The sequence below is a fragment of the Haliotis cracherodii genome, unplaced genomic scaffold (genome assembly GCF_022045235.1).
Source record: "Haliotis cracherodii isolate W230 unplaced genomic scaffold, xgHalCrac1.p SCAF_1, whole genome shotgun sequence".
Taxonomy (NCBI): Eukaryota; Metazoa; Mollusca; class Gastropoda; order Lepetellida; family Haliotidae; genus Haliotis; species Haliotis cracherodii.
In genome coordinates this window covers 30,411,573-30,429,923 of record NW_027266264.1, presented here as the reverse complement: position 1 = coordinate 30,429,923, position 18,351 = coordinate 30,411,573, and the positions used below count along the sequence as shown (strand labels likewise).

Here is an 18,351-nt window from a genome sequence, read left to right as displayed (position 1 = left end):
TCGGTACTCAGGATATATTTATTTAGATCCTAGCGCTTTCAGCTCAATTCGTCAGAAAATATCAATCGCAACAAAACAATATCTCCCTTGTTCACGCGGTTTTGTAATTGTTCCGTAATTTTATGACAGTCACGTACGGCAACGCATTATCAGAAATTGCTCGCCCATTAATGGATTGATTCTACTGCAAGTATATATTCTAATCATTTGAGTTTTAACTTCAGAATGTGGCATTTCCAGTGGGCTTTGGTTTTTGTCCTACTGTCTTTTCAATCTCTCTCTTCAGGCTATGGCAAGTGCTGCTTTCCTGTTGTCACTCCTTGTACTTCCGGTTATCTGCGAAGGTAACTATTTACGTTGACGTTTAACAGGAACTGTTATTTTGTACAGTTTCATATGCTGGTATGGTATTGTATGGTATTGTGTTCAGTGGGCAAAATGCATCTGTATTGTCTCAATTTGAACAAATTAGTAAATCAAACGTACATAACGGATGTTCCCGGGAATAACCGTCTTTACGTCCGATCGTCATAGATACAGGGTTTTAGATCCATTAGCATGCAGTTATGATGCCATTACCACCTTTACCATAATTACCTTCAGAACGTTTTTACATTGATAACAGTAAATGCGAGGTGTGCCACACTACCTATGGCGGCATCACTATTGTATCGCGTTGCTTGATGCCTCAGTGACATGATATAAACATTGACGATTAAATTGTCCTACAGACATCCACATATGGGATTATTACTTTTGCTGAAAGATCACGATTTTATCCATACAAAAGTATATACATGCTAAACATATCTAAAAAAAGTTAAATTCTAATATCGACATTGCTTAATTTTCACACATGAAATCTTAAGAGTAAATTTTGCAGCCGAGCAGTTAGTTTACGAGGCTGTCTATCGTAACAGACTACACAGAGACCCAACATGTAGCTATTAAATATGAATACTTGTAAGATTGTAAGAACACAGACCTTCAGTCACATTTGTATTCAAATTTAAGTAGAAGTCACCTTCTGCATATTACGCTACTGAGTTTTACGCTGTTTTTAGCAATATTCCATCTAGTATGTGTTTTACGCCGTTTTTAGCAATATTCCATTTAGTGTGTGTTTTACGCCGTTTTTAGCAATATTCCATTATGTATGTGTTTTACGCCGTTTTTAGCAATATTCCATTAAGTATGTGTTTTACGCCGTTTATAGCAATATTCCATCTAGTATGTGTTTTACGCCGTATTTAGCAATATTCCATTATGTATGTGTTTTACGCCGTTTTTAGCAACATTCCATTATGTATGTGTTTGACGCCGTTTTTAGCAATATTCATTTGGTATGTGTTTGACGCCGTTTTTAGCAATATTCCATTAAGTAAGTGTTTTCCGCCGTTTTTAGCAATATTCCATTTTGTATGTGTTTGACGCCGTTTTTAGCAATATCGCATCATTCGGATGAGTAATGAATATGAATACGAAATAATCCTATATTTCAAAATCCTAATAACGAACCCATTCTCCTCCAGGTCAACGCATAACCCTTAACCTGAGAGGGTCGGCCTCTTCAGCAACCGTTGGACGTCCATTCACCTTCACCTGCTACATGTCAAATAAGTACAGGATGCGCTCTGGGATATTAATCTGGACACGACAATTGCATAACGTAACACAGAATTACTATATCAGAATTTTCAAATTTACCGAAGGGCACTGCACGAGCATCGAGCCTTCCATCTATAACTTTACTTGTCCAGGAAATGGTATTTACACTCTGACAATTCCTGACGTTGAATTTGACACGGATCAGAACCTGAAATGGACATGTGAATTCAGAAATGTGACAAGCAACATTATAGCATTTGTCAATGGTGAGAAATGTGAATATTTTCAAGGTAACATGTACACAGTTTCGGGGTGCAGATAGGAAAAAATATTTCTTCCAGTAAACACAAGTAAAAGATTATTGTCTCAGATTTTATTCTCAATAACACATTCAAGTCTTTGAAAGGCATTTAGAAGTGATACACATAAGGAAGAGAAATTATGGATATCAATTTCTTTAATGTGAGGAACACAACGTTTCGGAGTATTTGCTTACTCCTTCACCAGGTGTCTGAGTGGGATATTCATGTTAAACTGCAGCATGGTATCTCAGTGGGCTAGCTCTATAAATCGCCATTGGTCGGGACTAGTACAAGCACACACACACATGTACATACACGTCGCTAAATAAGTGCAATAATCTTGGACGCGACGTTAAACCACATTTTATCTAATCTACACTCAATAACACATTGGTTGGACAATACAAGTACTTTCTTTCAAAATGTATACTGGTATTGCTGCGATGAATTCTTTCTGCAGGCAGAAGCATGTGTTGATTGTTAGTTGTGTTGCAGAACGTTCAAATTTCGACTTGCAGGATGATGGAACTAAATCGTATATTTCATGTACAGAGTTAGATCTCGAGCAATAACGGAATTTATATTATTATATTTTCACATATTGTACGACAACACTATTGTATTATCAAGAGAGTCCTGAGGGATTTTGAACTGAACAATATTTAAACGTTTTCCTTCGTACACACATATGGTACTACTATCCAGAGAACATCACTTACTGTGTCTGCATCTGTATCTAATTGTTTGCATATAATTAATCTCATTCCCACCCATCCTCTCCCATCAAGGTCACTTTGTTTCCAACGTCAGCTCACTCCATGGAATCATGTGTACATAGGGTTTGAGTTTATAGTAGCCCGACGTTTATTTTGATTGCCATTGTTTTGCTACAGGTACGGTGATTTCGAAAAGCAGCCCAGGGGTCGAGACAGAGACGGATGATCGAGGTGATAATACACTTAATGTTCATGTTATATCCATTGATAAATGACACAATATGTACAAAAATATGGTACTACTATCTAGAGAACATCACCTTACTTGCAATCTGTTTCTGCATCTGTATCTAATTGTTTTGAATATAATCAATCTGATCCCACCCATTCTCTCCCATCAAGCTGAAATTGTTTCCAACGTAAGCTCACTACATGGAATCGTGTGTACATACGATTTTATTTTGACTGCCATTGTTTTGCTATAGGCATGGTGAGTTCGACAAGCAACAAGTTCGAGACAGAGACGGATGGTCGAGGTGATTATACACTTTATGTTCATGTTATATCCATTGATAAATGACATTCTGTAAAATCGGCATATGTTTATACCGAAATGATTAATATCACAACATAATAGGAAACGTAAGACACAACAAAAAGATGCCATGCTGGCTTTGTTAGAAGATCATTATAATCGCCTTCTTTATGTATCGACCTTTTGAAATTCCGGTGTGGGTGATGTGGAGTGAAGGGTAGGGTGGTGTTGAGTGGGTAGGCTGTTATGGAGTCGGAAGAGAGGTGTGGGGATGGGAAGGAGGAGTATGGAAAGGGGAGGGTGGTGTTGTGAGGGTAGGCTTTTATGGATTCGGGAGAGAGTTGTGGGGAGGGGAAGGAGGAGTATGGAGAGGGGAGGGTGGTGTTGAGTGGGTAGGCTGTTATGGAGTCGGAAGAGAGGTGTGGGGATGGGAAGGAGGAGTATGGAAAGGGGAGGGTGGTGTTGTGAGGGTAGGATTTTATGGATTCGGGAGAGAGTTGTGGGGAAGGGAAGGAGGAGTATGGAAAGGGTAGGGTGGTGTTGAGTGGGTACGCTGTTATGAAGCCGGGAGAGAGGTGTGGGGAGGGGAAGGGGTGTGGAGAGGGGAGGGTGGTGTTGTGAGGGTAGGCTGTTATGGAGTTGGAAGAGAGGTGTGGGGAGAGGAAGGAGGAGTATGGAGAGGGGAGGGTGTTGTTTTGAGGGTAGGCTGTTATGGAGTTGGAAGAGAGGTGTGGGGAGGGGAAGGAGGAGTATGGAGAGGGGAGGGTGTTGTTTTGAGGGTAGGCTGTTATGGAGTCGGAAGAGAGGTGTGGGGAGAGGAAGGAGGAGTATGGAGAGGGGAGGGTGTTGTTTTGAGGGTAGGCTGTTATGGAGTTGGAAGAGAGGTGTGGAGATGGGAAGGAGGAGTATGGAGAGGGGAGGGTGGTGTTGTGAGGGTAGGCTGTTATGGAGTTGGAAGAGAGGTGTGGGGAGGGGAAGGAGGAGTATGGAGAGGGGAGGGTGTTGTTTTGAGGGTAGGCTGTTATGGAGTTGGAAGAGAGGTGTGGGGAGGGGAAGGAAGAGTATGGAGAGGGGAGGGTGGTGTTGAGTGGGTAGGCTGTTACGGAGTCGGAAGAGAGGTGTGGGGAGAGGAAGGAGGAGTATGGAGAGGGGAGGGTGGTGTTGTGAGGGTAGGCTGTTATGGAGTCGGGAGAGAGTTGTGGGGATGGGAAGGAGGAGTATGGAGATGGGAGGGTGTTGTTTTGAGGGTAGGCTGTTATGGAGTTGGAAGAGAGGTGTGGAGATGGGAAGGAGGAGTATGTAGAGGGGAGGGTGGTGTTGTGAGGGTAGGCTGTTATGGAGTTGGATGAGAGGTGTGGGGAGGGGAAGGAGGAGTATGGAGAGGGGAGGGTGGTGTTGAGTGGGTAGACTGTTATGGAGTTGGAAGAGAGGTGTGGGGAGAGGAAGGAGGAGTATGGAGAGGGGAGGGTGTTGTTTTGAGGGTAGGCTGTTATGGAGTTGGAAGAGAGGTGTGGGGAGGGGAAGGAAGAGTATGGAGAGGGGAGGGTGGTGTTGAGTGGGTAGGCTGTTACGGAGTCGGAAGAGAGGTGTGGGGAGAGGAAGGAGGAGTATGGAGAGGGGAGGGTGGTGTTGTGAGGGTAGGCTGTTATGGAGTCGGGAGAGAGTTGTGGGGATGGGAAGGAGGAGTATGGAGAGGGGAGGGTGGTGTTGTGAGGGTAGGCTGTTATGGAGTCGGAAGAGAGGTGTGGGGATGGGAAGGAGGAGTATGGAGAGGGGAGGGTGGTGTTGAGTGGGTAGGCTGTTATGGAGTTGGAAGAGAGGTGTGGAAAGAGGAAGGAGGAGTATGGAGAGGGGAGGGTGTTGTTTTGAGAGTAGGCTGTTATGGAGTTGGATGAGAGGTGTGGGGAGGGGAAGGAGGAGTATGGAGAGGGGAGGGTGTTGTTTTGAGGGTAGGCTGTTATGGAGTCGGAAGAGAGGTGTGGGGAGAGGAAGGAGGAGTATGGAGAGGGGAGGGTGTTGTTTTGAGGGTAGGCTGTTATGGAGTTGGAAGAGAGGTGTGGAGATGGGAAGGAGGAGTATGTAGAGGGGAGGGTGGTGTTGTGAGGGTAGGCTGTTATGGAGTTGGAAGAGAGGTGTGGGGATGGGAAGGAGGAGTATGGAGAGGGGAGGGTGGTGTTGTGAGGGTAGGCTGTTATGGAGTCGGGAGAGAGGTGTGGGGAGGGGAAGGGGTGTGGAGAGGGGAGGGTGGTGTTGTGAGGGTAGGCTGTTATGGAGTCGGGAGAGAGGTGTGGGGAGGGGAAGGGGTGTGGAGAGGGGAGGGTGGTGTTGTGAGGGGAGGCTGTTATTTAGTCGGAAGAGAGGTGTGGAGATGGGAAGGAGGAGTATGGAGAGGGGAGGATGGTGTTGTGAGGGTAGGCTGTTATGGAGTCGGAAGAGAGGTGTGGGGATGGGAAGGGGTGTGGAGAGGGGAGGATGGTGTTGTGAGGGTAGGCTGTTATGGAGTCAGAAGAGAGGTGTGGGGATGGGAAGGAGGAGTATGGAGAGGGGAGGATGGTGTTGTGAGGGTAGGCTGTTATGGAGTCGGGAGAGAGGTGTGGGGATGGGAAGGAGGAGTATGGAGAGGGGAGGATGGTGTTGTGAGGGTAGGCTGTTATGGAGTTGGAAGAGAGGTGTGGGGATGGGAAGGGGTGTGGAGAGGGGAGGGTGGTGTTGTGAGGGTAGGCTGTTATGGAGTCGGAAGAGAGGTGTGGGGATGGGAAGGAGAAGTATGGAGAGGGGAGGGTGGTGTTGTGAGGGTAGGCTGTTATGGAGTCGGAAGAGAGGTGTGGGGATGGGAAGGAGGAGTATGGAGAGGGGAGGGTGGTGTTGTGAGGGTAGGCTGTTATGGAGTCGGAAGAGAGGTGTGGGGATGGGAAGGAGAAGTATGGAGAGGGGAGGATGGTGTTGTGAGGGTAGGCTGTTATGGAGTCGGAAGAGAGGCGTGGGGATGGGAAGGAGGAGTGCGGAGAAGGGAGGATACTGTCGTGAGGTGTGGAGAGGTAAGGTTGGTGTGGAGAGGGGGGTTAGTGTGGAGAGGTGTGGAGAGGGGACGGGAGGGTGATGTAGAGACGGGAGGGGTTCGTGGTGAGAGAGGAGCGTGGAGGGGGGGGGGGGGGCAATGTGCAGAGGGGATGATGGTGTAGAGAGGGAGCGTGGTGTTGAGTGGGGGTGTGTGATGTAGAGTGGGAAGTGATGGGGGCTAGGATGTTTTGAAACGATAATTGTCTAGGATAACTTTGTTTATTGATATGAAGCAAACAGTATCAAAACAGGCCTATTATGTTCAACACAGCAACAGTATCATACACATATTAACTTAACTGATGTATGTTTCTGTAGGGGCTACGTTTGGTGCTGGTGTTGGCGCTGGGTTGGCGGTATGTCTGGTTCCCTTTATCGCGACTGTCTGCATCGTATGCAGGAGAAGACGCCAAACATTGAAGGGTGGGTTGTATTCCATTACTGTTAAGACATTATTGATGTTAGCTTCATCGACAGCTGTCATGCTCAAAGTCAAACGTACATACGAACAACATGAAGAATCATAATTGCAAAACATTCTCATTACCGTTGTGAACAAAAAGATATCGAATATACACGAAATACACTATATATACTTCACATATAATCGCATTGAGCTGTGACGAGCTAACAACTTTTATAAAAAAAACCCTTTTATGATAAATATGCTTCTTTGGCAGATGCAGATGACAATCAAGCCACGGAAATGACAGTGTGAGTATTTAAAGTACAGCTTCACGATATTGATAATCAATGTACTTTTCCGGATATAAAAGTGTGTTCATGCATATAGCTGCAAACTAGTGATACTGTGACTTCCGTTACAGGAACAGAACAGCGCAACCCTCTGGTAAGACTTGAAGTTTAGTCTTATTATTAAAACAACTTGCATGTTTTGTTGATTCAGAATATTAATACATGTCAATGTGTTATGTTGCACGGATGTTATTCTACAAACTGAGAATACCTTTGACTTGGGATGGTGATGCTTAAGGCATTATTCAATGGCAACTTTTGTTTACTATATCTACATTGGGTTCTATATCTATACATTTTTTTATTTTTACAGAAAACGTTATTATCATTTGGCCAAGATATACATCACTCGCGTACAGAGTGGTCAATTCGAATTTTTATGAGATTTTGTTAACAAAACTTTCACTGTCATATGGCTTTATTGTGACTCTGAGGTTTTATTAAGACATATGCATGGTTCGCTGGATGTGCTGGATGTCCTCGAAAAGAGAGTCGTGCCATAAAATTATGTTCACCTCCATCCGTTGCAGGGTGTTTTGGGGGCTCTATTTGAAGTAGTTGCCAAATTTGAAGCAGTGACATATCATGGATCTAACATCACAGACAGCAGCTTATAGCTGTTTCTCTCTGTCAGAACTTATCGTTGTATCTTTGCGCTTGAACCTTATTGCTGTGTCCTTTAGCCAGGACCTTATTGTTATTGTATCTCTTTGTCAGAACCTTATTATGTCTCTGTTTGCCAGAACCTTACTTATTGCTGTATTTCTTTGCCAGAACCGTATTGCTGTCTCTCTTTGCCAGCACCCTATTGCCGTATCAGTTTTTTTCAGAACAGTTTTGCTGTCTTCATTTAAAAACATCTTTTTGATTTCTCTCTTTGCTATATAACATTTTGTTGCCTCTTTTTCCATCATCTTATTTCTGTTTCTCTCTGCCAGACCTTAGTGCTCTATCTTTTTGCCTGAACCTTATATCTTTTTGCCATTACCTTATGGCTTTGTCTCTTTGTCAGAACCTTATTGCTGTGTCTCTTTTCCAGAACCTTATTGCTTTGTCTCTTTTCCAGAACCTTATTGTTGTCTCTTTGCCAGAACCTAATTGCTGTCTCTTTTGCTAGAACCTTATAACTGTCTCTCTTTCCCAAAACCTTATTTCTGCCGTAAGAGACGACGAAATACTTAACAAATATAAATTGAATATTGGTCAGACTCTATGACTTGCCTGACTGCATGCCATTTAGTTTTCAGTTCAATCGTTGGTTCGTCTGTTTCAAACCCAATTGCTAACAAACCGTCGTGATATAGCCTGACTATTGCAACACTGACTCACTCACTCAACTTCACCTATGTGCTTGTAACCCTAAGCAGAACACTTAAATGGAATCGGTGTGAAATTATTCCAAAGTCTGGGTATGACTTTTGTATGATATGTCCCTTCTATTAAAGTGAGGAACAGCAATCTTCTTAACCCTTGTATAAGCAATCATTTAGCCAAGTATGATCAAATGTGTTGCTTCTGTCAAATGTGATCATTACGTCGCTCATATCTTGTGTAAATGACGCTCCACACCATGTCATTTTTGCTATGCCACTGTATAACGAAACGGTGGTCCCTTTACCAAAACAACCGCATTCTCGTGTATCGATGGCTGCTCATACTGATGTTTCATGTTACAGATGGCCTCTATGAAGGCATTGATGCCTCGACCAGGGAAAGCTATGCTAAGACCACCTATGAAGAACTACAAATCTATCATAACGCCGACGTCGACTAAGGCGCTGCCTTTCGCTTTGCAGAGTTGCGTCCCTTGGGCACGCCAGAAACCTATAATTGTGGGTTTGAATATCACTTAGCCCCAATTATGTTTCAAGGTTTGTCAACACCATACCCGTGCTCGTGGGTTTCACCGAAGTGGTAAACGTCTGAGACCTGCATCACTTCGGGCTTTCCTCCCACATTAAGCGGACACAACCCAACTCACTCACTATCAAAACACCACCGAGAGAGTTATAAAAATGGGCGTCATCGCCCTAGATACTCCGTGTTCTTGCCTGAAACCTTGTTGAACAAACATCCTCATCAAAAGTTTCATTTTAACATCCGGTGTTTCCTTGCAAACGTCTTTTTTTATTTGGGCATACAGACAACCATTTACAACGTATTTTTTCACGCACTTTCACATTTCGAACCTGGACTCATAACCTGACTGCCTCAATAACTAGATGTGTGCACAATAAGAGACAATATGCGTCAGAAATTCCCTTTATACAAATAGTAAGTAGAGTTTAATGTGAACTTATTCTCAGCTGCTATTGACCTTTTTCACACTTTCGCCATCTTGGATCGAAAACGAGGCTTGGAGAGCATAGCTCCATGCTGTGTAAGTCGCATCAGCTCATAGGGAACAGACAGCATGTTGTGCATTTTACTGATGGACATTTCAAACAAACAAAAAATGGTATCCTCTGTATCTGACACAGAGGATATTTCACATTTAATCCTAAAATATGCCTGTAATACACTGGAATTAGCATTTTGCTGTCAGGGTCCCAGAAGTGAATCGAAAGGTGCATTTCGAGATACGTATTTCAGAAACAGATATAATATTTATCATAACCTCGTCGGCATATAGGTACAATGTGACAGTACATTCAATGACAGAAGTTTTGTATCGTAAATGAACCGCATAACCTGAAACAGGTCAGTGTACTTTTGCAAATTTGCTCAGTCAATGCGTGGCTTGGCGAACTCGAGATCGTCGATCATGTTTATTTCACGCTTCATAGTGGTGTTTGCTGCACAACGTTTTGCCATGAGTCCAGTTGACAAAAAAAACACTTTTTCTGCTATGATTTTCATCTAAACATATTATGATGTAAATGAAATTAGTTCACAAAATAACTTGTGTGTCAAAATAAATATTCAGAAGTGGCGATAACTCTATTCAGTTTGTACAATGACAGATGAAACTTTACTTGTTCTTCAAACATCACTTATTTAACCGATTATTAACGATTGAGTTTGCACCATGCACGACAAAAGTAATAATGTGTGAACTGTTTAAAATAAGTTAAAAGGAAATTTAAAATTGGTAAATATAAATAATTCATGAAATTGAAGAAATATAAGAATTGATACAAACACCAACTTCTTGAACACCCTGACCTTATCCTGTATGATGATTGGTAATTGTATATCAAAAGGAAGCTACTAATACATTTATCCTGAATAGTTTGAAAATGTCTTTATCAGATATGATTACAGATAAAAAAATAACGAAAGATGAAAAGGAATCAACTTCATTAGGTAATCAAGCCAAGATAATATATATGTATCGGTACAAATTATGTTGATGGAACCATCTGGATTTCTCATATTTAATACATAAAAAAACATCGAAATTTTCATGTCTTTATTTCTCACAATATAAGTTTTCAAAACTTAACATGGACCGGGTGTCTTTGTCAGTCAAAAGCACCTAATTAAAATCCAGGAGAAAATAATTTTCTTGATTGAAAACAAATGGTACAATGTCCTATTTAAGTGAAATGTGACAGGAAAACACTTTTGTTGTTTGAATGAATATGGCTTTCCACTTCCATCACCGGATACTAGTACTTCATTGTGTTGACTCTCTGGACTCAAAGCCTGAAATGAATAATTCAATAATATTATAATAATATTTCTACTTCCATAATTTGTTTTATAAACAATGCATATTCACCTTCTCTTAAAATATTGCTTATTTCGAAAACAACATTCTTCTGAAAAAGATAAATTTAAGGAAAATTAATCACAGTGTGCAACATTACATGCTACTTTAGAACAATTCTGAAGGCATCAATTCATCTGATGTGTCTAAAACTCAAACAGTATATTCTGTGTAAACAGTAAACACAACAGATGCGTTGATTTAATGTCAGTGTTCTACAGCTCTTTATATCAATGTCACACAGAAATTCACTCTTGTTTGAATGATACACGTTTTTATATTTGTATTACCAGTATGTATTTGATCATGAAATACTTTGTTTAGTCTGACCATGCTAAAAACATACTTTCGCTAGAGTGAAATTAATAAGATCTTTTTATTAAAATTAGGTGAAATATCACGTTTTGTCACACCTACGGTCAGTCTGCCTCATTGACACTATGGTTTTCTGAGTAAGATCATGAAGATCACAAAGAAAAGATAAGACTTGAAATTTATTTTGTCAAATGAAATGTTTTTCTCTTCTTGTGGTTTACTAATGTTGATATCTTGACTTGAAAATATTAACTTTGTCAGATCATAAGATGAGATAAATTCATGTTATCATCGTCATTTGACAAGGAAATCAAATTTCTTCTATGTATTTATATTTTTTTATATTTCTCGTTTTGATTGAATTATCAAAATTATCACACCACTTGACATGACTGAAATAAACTAAAGTTCTAAAGATTGTTTACAATAGTAAAATATTACATCATAACAATATAATTATTGCAAAATGACACAGTAAGCACAGCTATATTCTTCCATACAAATTGATATGATTAATAATCTTTTAATACATGGCAATGGCTTGCACAAAAAAATTATTTTGTTTTAAAAGTTTCAAAACATGTTTGCAGACATAAAACCAGATGGGTTTCACAATTAAACAAAGGGAATAAATGAGATATGATTGCAATACGCATGGGAATTAAAAATAAGTCTGTTTATACTTTAAGTTTATTGTTATGTCAGTATCAATTTATGCATTTGAGACCGCCTACGTGGTCTAGTGGTAGAGCGTCCGCCCGGAGAGCGGAAGGTCCGGGGTTCGATCCCCCACCGCGTCATACCAAAAGACGTCAAAAGATGGTACTTGTTGTTACCCTGTCTGGCGCTCGGTATTAAGGGGCTAAACAAGGACTGGTCGGCTTGGAGTCAGTATGCTGTGTCTGAGTTGGGTATTCATGTTAAACTGCGGCATGGTATCTCAGTGAGCTAGCGCTATAAATCGGCATCAGTCAGGACTAGTACAAGCAAACACACACACGTACATGCACGTCGCTATGTAAGTGCAATAATCTTGGACGCGACGTTAAACCTCATTTCCCCTCACCTCACCTTATGCATTTCAAATATTTGAATACAGACTGTTAAAGAGTTATCTGTTTCTGTAAATTATATACAGATCACATGTAGATTGAACATTTACTTGCCATTAATTAGTTGTGTTTTTGTTCATTTCATGACATGATTAATTTGGTACAGTAAAGTAAATATCATTTTGGTAGATCAAACTGTACATTACTTCAAATATTTACACACCCTTTATGTAATAATTCAGTTGAAATATTACACCTCATGCTATCTAATCTGTCAACATTTACAATCAAAATAATAACTGTTCACAATCACAACAGTACAAGTAGATCTAGAGGTCTAATATTTTATTGGAATGCATTTGAGTCCATTACAATTTACATCAAATACGCAACTGATGCAAAATTCTGATTTGTTACGATTGTAAATTCTCAGTAGGGTACAATTTGATACATTATATCAACATGTCAATTAAGTAAGTTTCTGACATATATCCAGACATGGTCAAAATGTCAATATTTCGACTTCAAATACAACCCGCAAAGTTATTTAAACTAACAATAAATAGTTTGGCTTTATGGTGTGTAAACAATGAATTATTCTTTACAAGATCTCAGTAGCATTTGTATTAAGTCTGTTCAGCTACCATAAACTGCACTGGGAGTTACCAGGTGGTCAAAATATTTTAAATTGAAATCACAACAGAACGGCCAGACTCAAATTTATATCGGTAGGGAGACCAGATAACAGTAGAATAGTTTGTCAATGATAAGAATAAGAATAATGTTCAATACTTACGATAAATGTACCGGGATGGTTAAATTGTCACAGTTTGTCCCGATTGCGTGTCTTGTTCACATCTCCATGTGTTTCATATGCTGTCCAGCCTTCACCTTCTGCTCTCCAAGCCTCGCTTTAAAACCGGAAGTAGCGAAGTGTGAAAAAGATCAATAGAAGCTATAGAAGCTATATCAATTTTACACATCCCATGACTTCAACGTAAATTAAGGAACCAAGACAAATAGAAGTTTAACGTTTTGTCATTGAACTCAAACAAATCCTCACTGGCCATATTTTCAGTATTTCGACTGTTAAATCGTGGCAATGAATTCGAAGAAACAAAATGAATGAACAATGATATCAAGTATTAGGTAGTCAGTTGTTTGAGATGTGAACATTTACATCTCAGGCTAACGCTCATGTCAACTTACCAGTGGGTGATCAGGAAAGCTATCGTCAATCCTGCAACGCGTGTGTGCTTTGAACATGCCCCTGTGTGGTGCGGTAGTAGTAGTAGTAGTAGTAGTAGTAGTAGTAGTAGTAGTAGTAGTAGTAGTAGTAGTAGTATATTTTACAGATTAAAAAAAATAATTGCAGTGTGCAAAGGTTCAGTTTATTTGGAAATCATCTCATACCTGTCTGTGACGAACTCATTAAATAGTAAGGTTATTTACTAACTTTACAAAGATGTGCAGTGTATAATGTAGTCTAAACTTCATTCAGCAACCTTTGCATTGCATATTTAATGGCCATACTTAGGTGGACAAATATTGTCACCTCCGTTTACATGTAGATGTCGTGTCTGATACATATTGTTGATATCTTCCTGTATGTTTTTAGTTCCTGTTCTCAAAGCTACTGTCATATATCTTTGTACCGATCCTCAGCCAACAAGGACAAACAGTGATATCTTTGGTGAACGTATTGATGTTGTCAAAGAGAATAAGTTGATTCAGTTTATTGGCACATTTTGACGTTGACAAAGTCAGTATTTAATTTGTCTTGCCAGTGAGGACAATCCTGAGAGGGAAAACTGTTATTTCTAAAATTAAGTAGGTAACAGCCTTCAAATTCAAATTAGCATGTTCGGAAAGGTGGCTTCAAAGCTGTTGCTTTCATAATTATATAGGTCCCTTTGTTTGCTTATACACATCTCCTACTTTTTACAATCAATGCATGTTCTTGTTTTTATTGGGTTTTACCTGTAGCTTTGATTATGCATGATTTTATATTGTCAAATGCTAATAAATGCATATATGCACGTTTATATTACAATAATGTACTGCTATGGTGATGTCATACTGGAGAGGAGTTTCATATTTTTTAGATGTAAATAGCCCATAGAAGAAAGACAATATTGCATATACCAGAAGAATTTGTTTTCATTCCAAACATGTTAAAAATACAACAATTGTACTAAATTGTCAGTAATAAAAGAATTTAAAAAATTAAAATCTTTCTAATGCTGCATCAGACACCATACATTGTCTGCACTGTCATTTTTAACTGGTATGCGGGCGTGAGAGTAATGAAGTTTTGTTGACTTTCATGTATAGGTATATTTCCATATTTCTCTGCTTTGACAACTGGTATCATCAGTTAAAATCATTCTTTGATTTTGAACCAGAAAAGTACAGGGTGACTTCCACTTATTATCGTAATACCCATGTACGCTTTTCACTTTGATTAAATGATTTCATTATTAACTAAGGAATATTCTGTACATGTCAAATTTGCAAAAAAAGTGTCCAGGAAAAATACGACCACTTTTATGGCGATATATTCAAATTCATCAGTTAAAGATATAACGCCTTTTAACAGCAATATCAATGGTATCGATAGATTGACATCTATTTTTTTGTGACCTTAAAAGAAGACACCAATGACGAGCCAGAAGTGAACAATCCGAAGTTCTACTGTTTATGTGGCTATGACTGCCAACCGAGATATGCTGTCTGGTTCCAGTGTTGAGCTCTCCAGTCGGTATGGCACTGTTATCTATTATTTCATTTGCAGTAATGTAAAAAGTATCAGTGGAAGAGGGGGTTACTATCACACTTCCACAATTCAAAGTGTTCAATATCAGTAAGTTCTGATAAATAATTCTTAATGGCTAGAAGTATTTTCTCAATAACCCACGTGTGAAGCAAGTAACCAACTGTTATCTTCCACAACCACAACAGCAGCAAGTGAACAACAGCTATTCATTATACGTATAATACTTCATACTTCATTCATTTAGCAGCACATGACATATTCATGCTTCACGTATCGTTTATGTGCTAATGTATTTCATATATTCAGAGGGGTGTTGAGAAACCATGAAATCGACACAATATACTTCACAAGAACAGAATGTAGATACTCTCCACTCACACAAACAAGAAACGAAGAGGTAATATGGTTTGTCGAACTGATGTCACAAGTATTGAATTTTACAATTGTTACTGTGACACATTTGGGAAAAATTCGAGTCCCGCCTTGCACCATTTGATTACTTTAAAACTTTGGCACGTTTCACCTGAAACAAAAATAAACATTCAATGGGGTACAGACGGGAAAACCGGGAAAAGGATGAGTTGTTATGTAAGGAATATGCATAAAAACGACAAATCCCTTTCAATATTCATAAGAAATATCTGTCACGATTCCGACTATAGCATGAGCATTTGTTTATGAATGACTATCAAAGAGTGGTGATACCAGGTGTTCGTGTAAAGGTGACCTTGTAAAGGTATTCTGCCCCACCGGTGGCACCTGTCATAAAAACATGCAAAGGCAAGGCAATTGTTCACCTGGAAAAACATGCCGGGAACATATTCATATTAAACTGCGGCATGGTATCTCAGTGAGCTAGCACTGTAAATCGCCATCGGTCTAGGACTAGTACAAGCATCCACACAAACACACACGTGCATGCACGTCGCTATATAAGTGCAATAATCTTGGACGCAATGTTAAACCCTATTTCACCCAACCTTACCTCCTTATGCATTTCTACATGCCTTTCAAAGCCTTAATATGTTCACTTTACTAAACATATGAAATATGTGTGCGAGAAGTGGCGTTATACAAGGTTGTACATGAATGTAATGTCCAGTTCTTATCATACTTTTTTATCTATGATTATTTATACATGAAATAAAAGCCTTGAGTTATATTTGTGAAAGATGATTTGATGAGATCAGGATATTACTGTTTGTGGATGATATCACCCTTACTAGTGATAGTGTAATCGAACTCCAAAAAATTAAGTCACTAGTTTTAGTTTTTTCTTAATAATTATCTGCTAAAAGAAGAGTTGATTGCACTATTCCGACTATACCGACTATATAAAGAGCATGTGTGTAGGTATCACTATTAAATAGTGATAATAAAGTGAATATAAAGAGAGTCTTTCCTTGGTTGTATTAACGATTACATACTGGCGGGGAAAAAAGAAACGCATAGCTGAAATCTGTTTTTAAAACTTGACTGTTATTAAAGATAAAGGCTTGAACTCAATATAATTATCATTGCTAACTGTGAATATTGACCTTACACTAATGTATTGCACCCGAACACAACATTTGGTGACTTGTCGCCAAAATACAGCATCTTGAAACCAAACTGGGAGAAAGTGCATGGAGAAAAAGCTGTAAGCATGCTGCACGTGCAAATACGGCTACTTCACCTTTATACCGATTGGTATAAAGATTTGGCAGTCCTGCTGCGAATCACTCTCCGATGTTCTGTATACGTGACTCTCATGATGCCAAGACTGAATGAAGACTGTAGAAACAGAGCCATTGGACGTCTGGAAGCTGGAGAAAGTCAGACATCGGTAGCCAGTATATAGTCATTTGTAAAATCATGACATGCAGCAACATGCATATGTAAGGAATAATGTCTATAGTATTTTGTAATCCCACACAAATAATGACGACGTTTTCATGTTTTGAGAGAATCGTGACTGACGTAATTAAAAATTATCATCGTTTTTAGTTTCAACAAAATCAGAAAAGGCTCTGTCGAATCACTGGTCCCTTCACTTGACTGTCTGGTCAAGACTTAATTGACTACAGGCCACAGTGTGAGTGTGTTGTAGTTATGGCAAGACATGTTTACCCGTTTCGCGAACACCTGTCCTGTTTCGGCTGATAATTAATAATCAAAACTGATTCTCTGGAGTTGATAATATTCTCATAGTTTATGTACAAAAACATGATGCATTTTGCAGCAGCATAAGGTTTCTAATCCAGAAACACTCTCATATCAATATAATCATTCCCTATGCTATGAACTCAATACTATAGATAGATTTTGCTGGCTATAGAACTTGACCCGTGTGGGTTTTTTATATTCATAAAGATGTGTTTGAGTTGTAATCTAAAATTCATAACGTGATGGCAGAGGAGCAGAACAAACTGAGGACATTTCATAATTCAATATTGAGCTGTTCAGCTAATATCATACATAACATCGCATTTACTTCGGGTAAAATCCTACCTTGTTCCAATTCATAATTGAACTGTAGACGAAATTAGACACCTTCCCGCCACCTTCCAGATACTGGAGGTCATCAAAACCATTCAGATGACACGCTCTCCGACCAAATTCAAAATTGAAGGATTTGCATATTCCATATAAAACATATTCAGTTGCACAGGAGAATAGAGATGAATTCTCGATGATCTTAAACGTTGATCCCACTAGATGTTTTCCATAATGAAGATCCGGCATACACGTGTCTGTGAACTGCAGCATACTCCAAAGTATCTGACAGCAAATGTACATGATTTCCAAATGCCCAGAGCAGTGAAAGGATATATATGACATAATTTCAGTATTGACACAATGGTAGGAAACTCTAAAATGTCGCTGAAGAGATTCACGTGAAAAGGTTAAACATACGACGCACCGCTTGTTTATCTGTCCCTCTGTCAATGAGCATGCATTGAATCCAAGGGTGGCATCATGGGAATAAATTGCTTATTCTTTTTGAGACTATACACAACCTTTGAGAAAACTACCTCATGTTTTTTTCAAATCAGCAGTTGTTGCAGCCAGTGTATTTATATACCATTCATATTTGCACAGCTATCCGAACTGAAACACAGGTGTTAACCCAGGTATCAAAGTCGCACTTGGAAAGTGGATTAGAAAAAAGTCTGGAATTGTCCTCTTGTCGCTCTTATACAGAGAAACCGCCCTATCCAGATACTTCTCGAACTAGCATGCCTGTTATGTTCATGCATTCCACAAGGACAGATAACTCTGTCGGCAACGACTTACGCGAAGACACAATCTATATTCCCTGGTCATGCAGAACGAATTTGTTTTCTTGATTCAATGCGTGTATTTGTGTGAATTTATGTGTTGTGAAATCCTGTTTATTCGGAAGGAACAATTCCCAGTGATATCATCAAGATTATTCAGATTTCATTGCACATCAATATGTGTAAACGTGGACATCCACCACAGACCTCGTGGTCTTCTCCCTAATCCACTATTACGTTCTCACATACATATGTAAGG

At 39.6% G+C, this 18,351-nt stretch overlaps 1 protein-coding gene and 1 long non-coding RNA gene across 2 annotated transcripts; one reads left to right on the top strand and one right to left on the bottom strand.

Moving 5' to 3' along the window:
* Positions 1 to 1,809: 1,809 nt before the first annotated feature.
* Positions 1,810 to 6,510, bottom strand: LOC139455184 (uncharacterized). Its single transcript, XM_071236739.1, has 3 exons — positions 6,507 to 6,510; positions 3,342 to 5,499; positions 1,810 to 1,816 (listed from the first exon to the last, which is right to left on the bottom strand). Exons 1-3 carry the CDS (start codon positions 6,508 to 6,510, stop codon positions 1,810 to 1,812), a joined length of 2,169 nt encoding a protein of 722 aa, XP_071092840.1.
* A 71-nt stretch (positions 6,511 to 6,581) lies between these two features.
* Positions 6,582 to 8,734, top strand: LOC139463261 (uncharacterized). The gene is made up of 4 exons (XR_011653038.1): positions 6,582 to 6,644; positions 6,902 to 6,935; positions 7,049 to 7,071; positions 8,654 to 8,734. It is a non-coding gene; the product is annotated as an uncharacterized lncRNA (long non-coding RNA).
* The last annotated feature ends 9,617 nt before the right edge of the window (positions 8,735 to 18,351 follow it).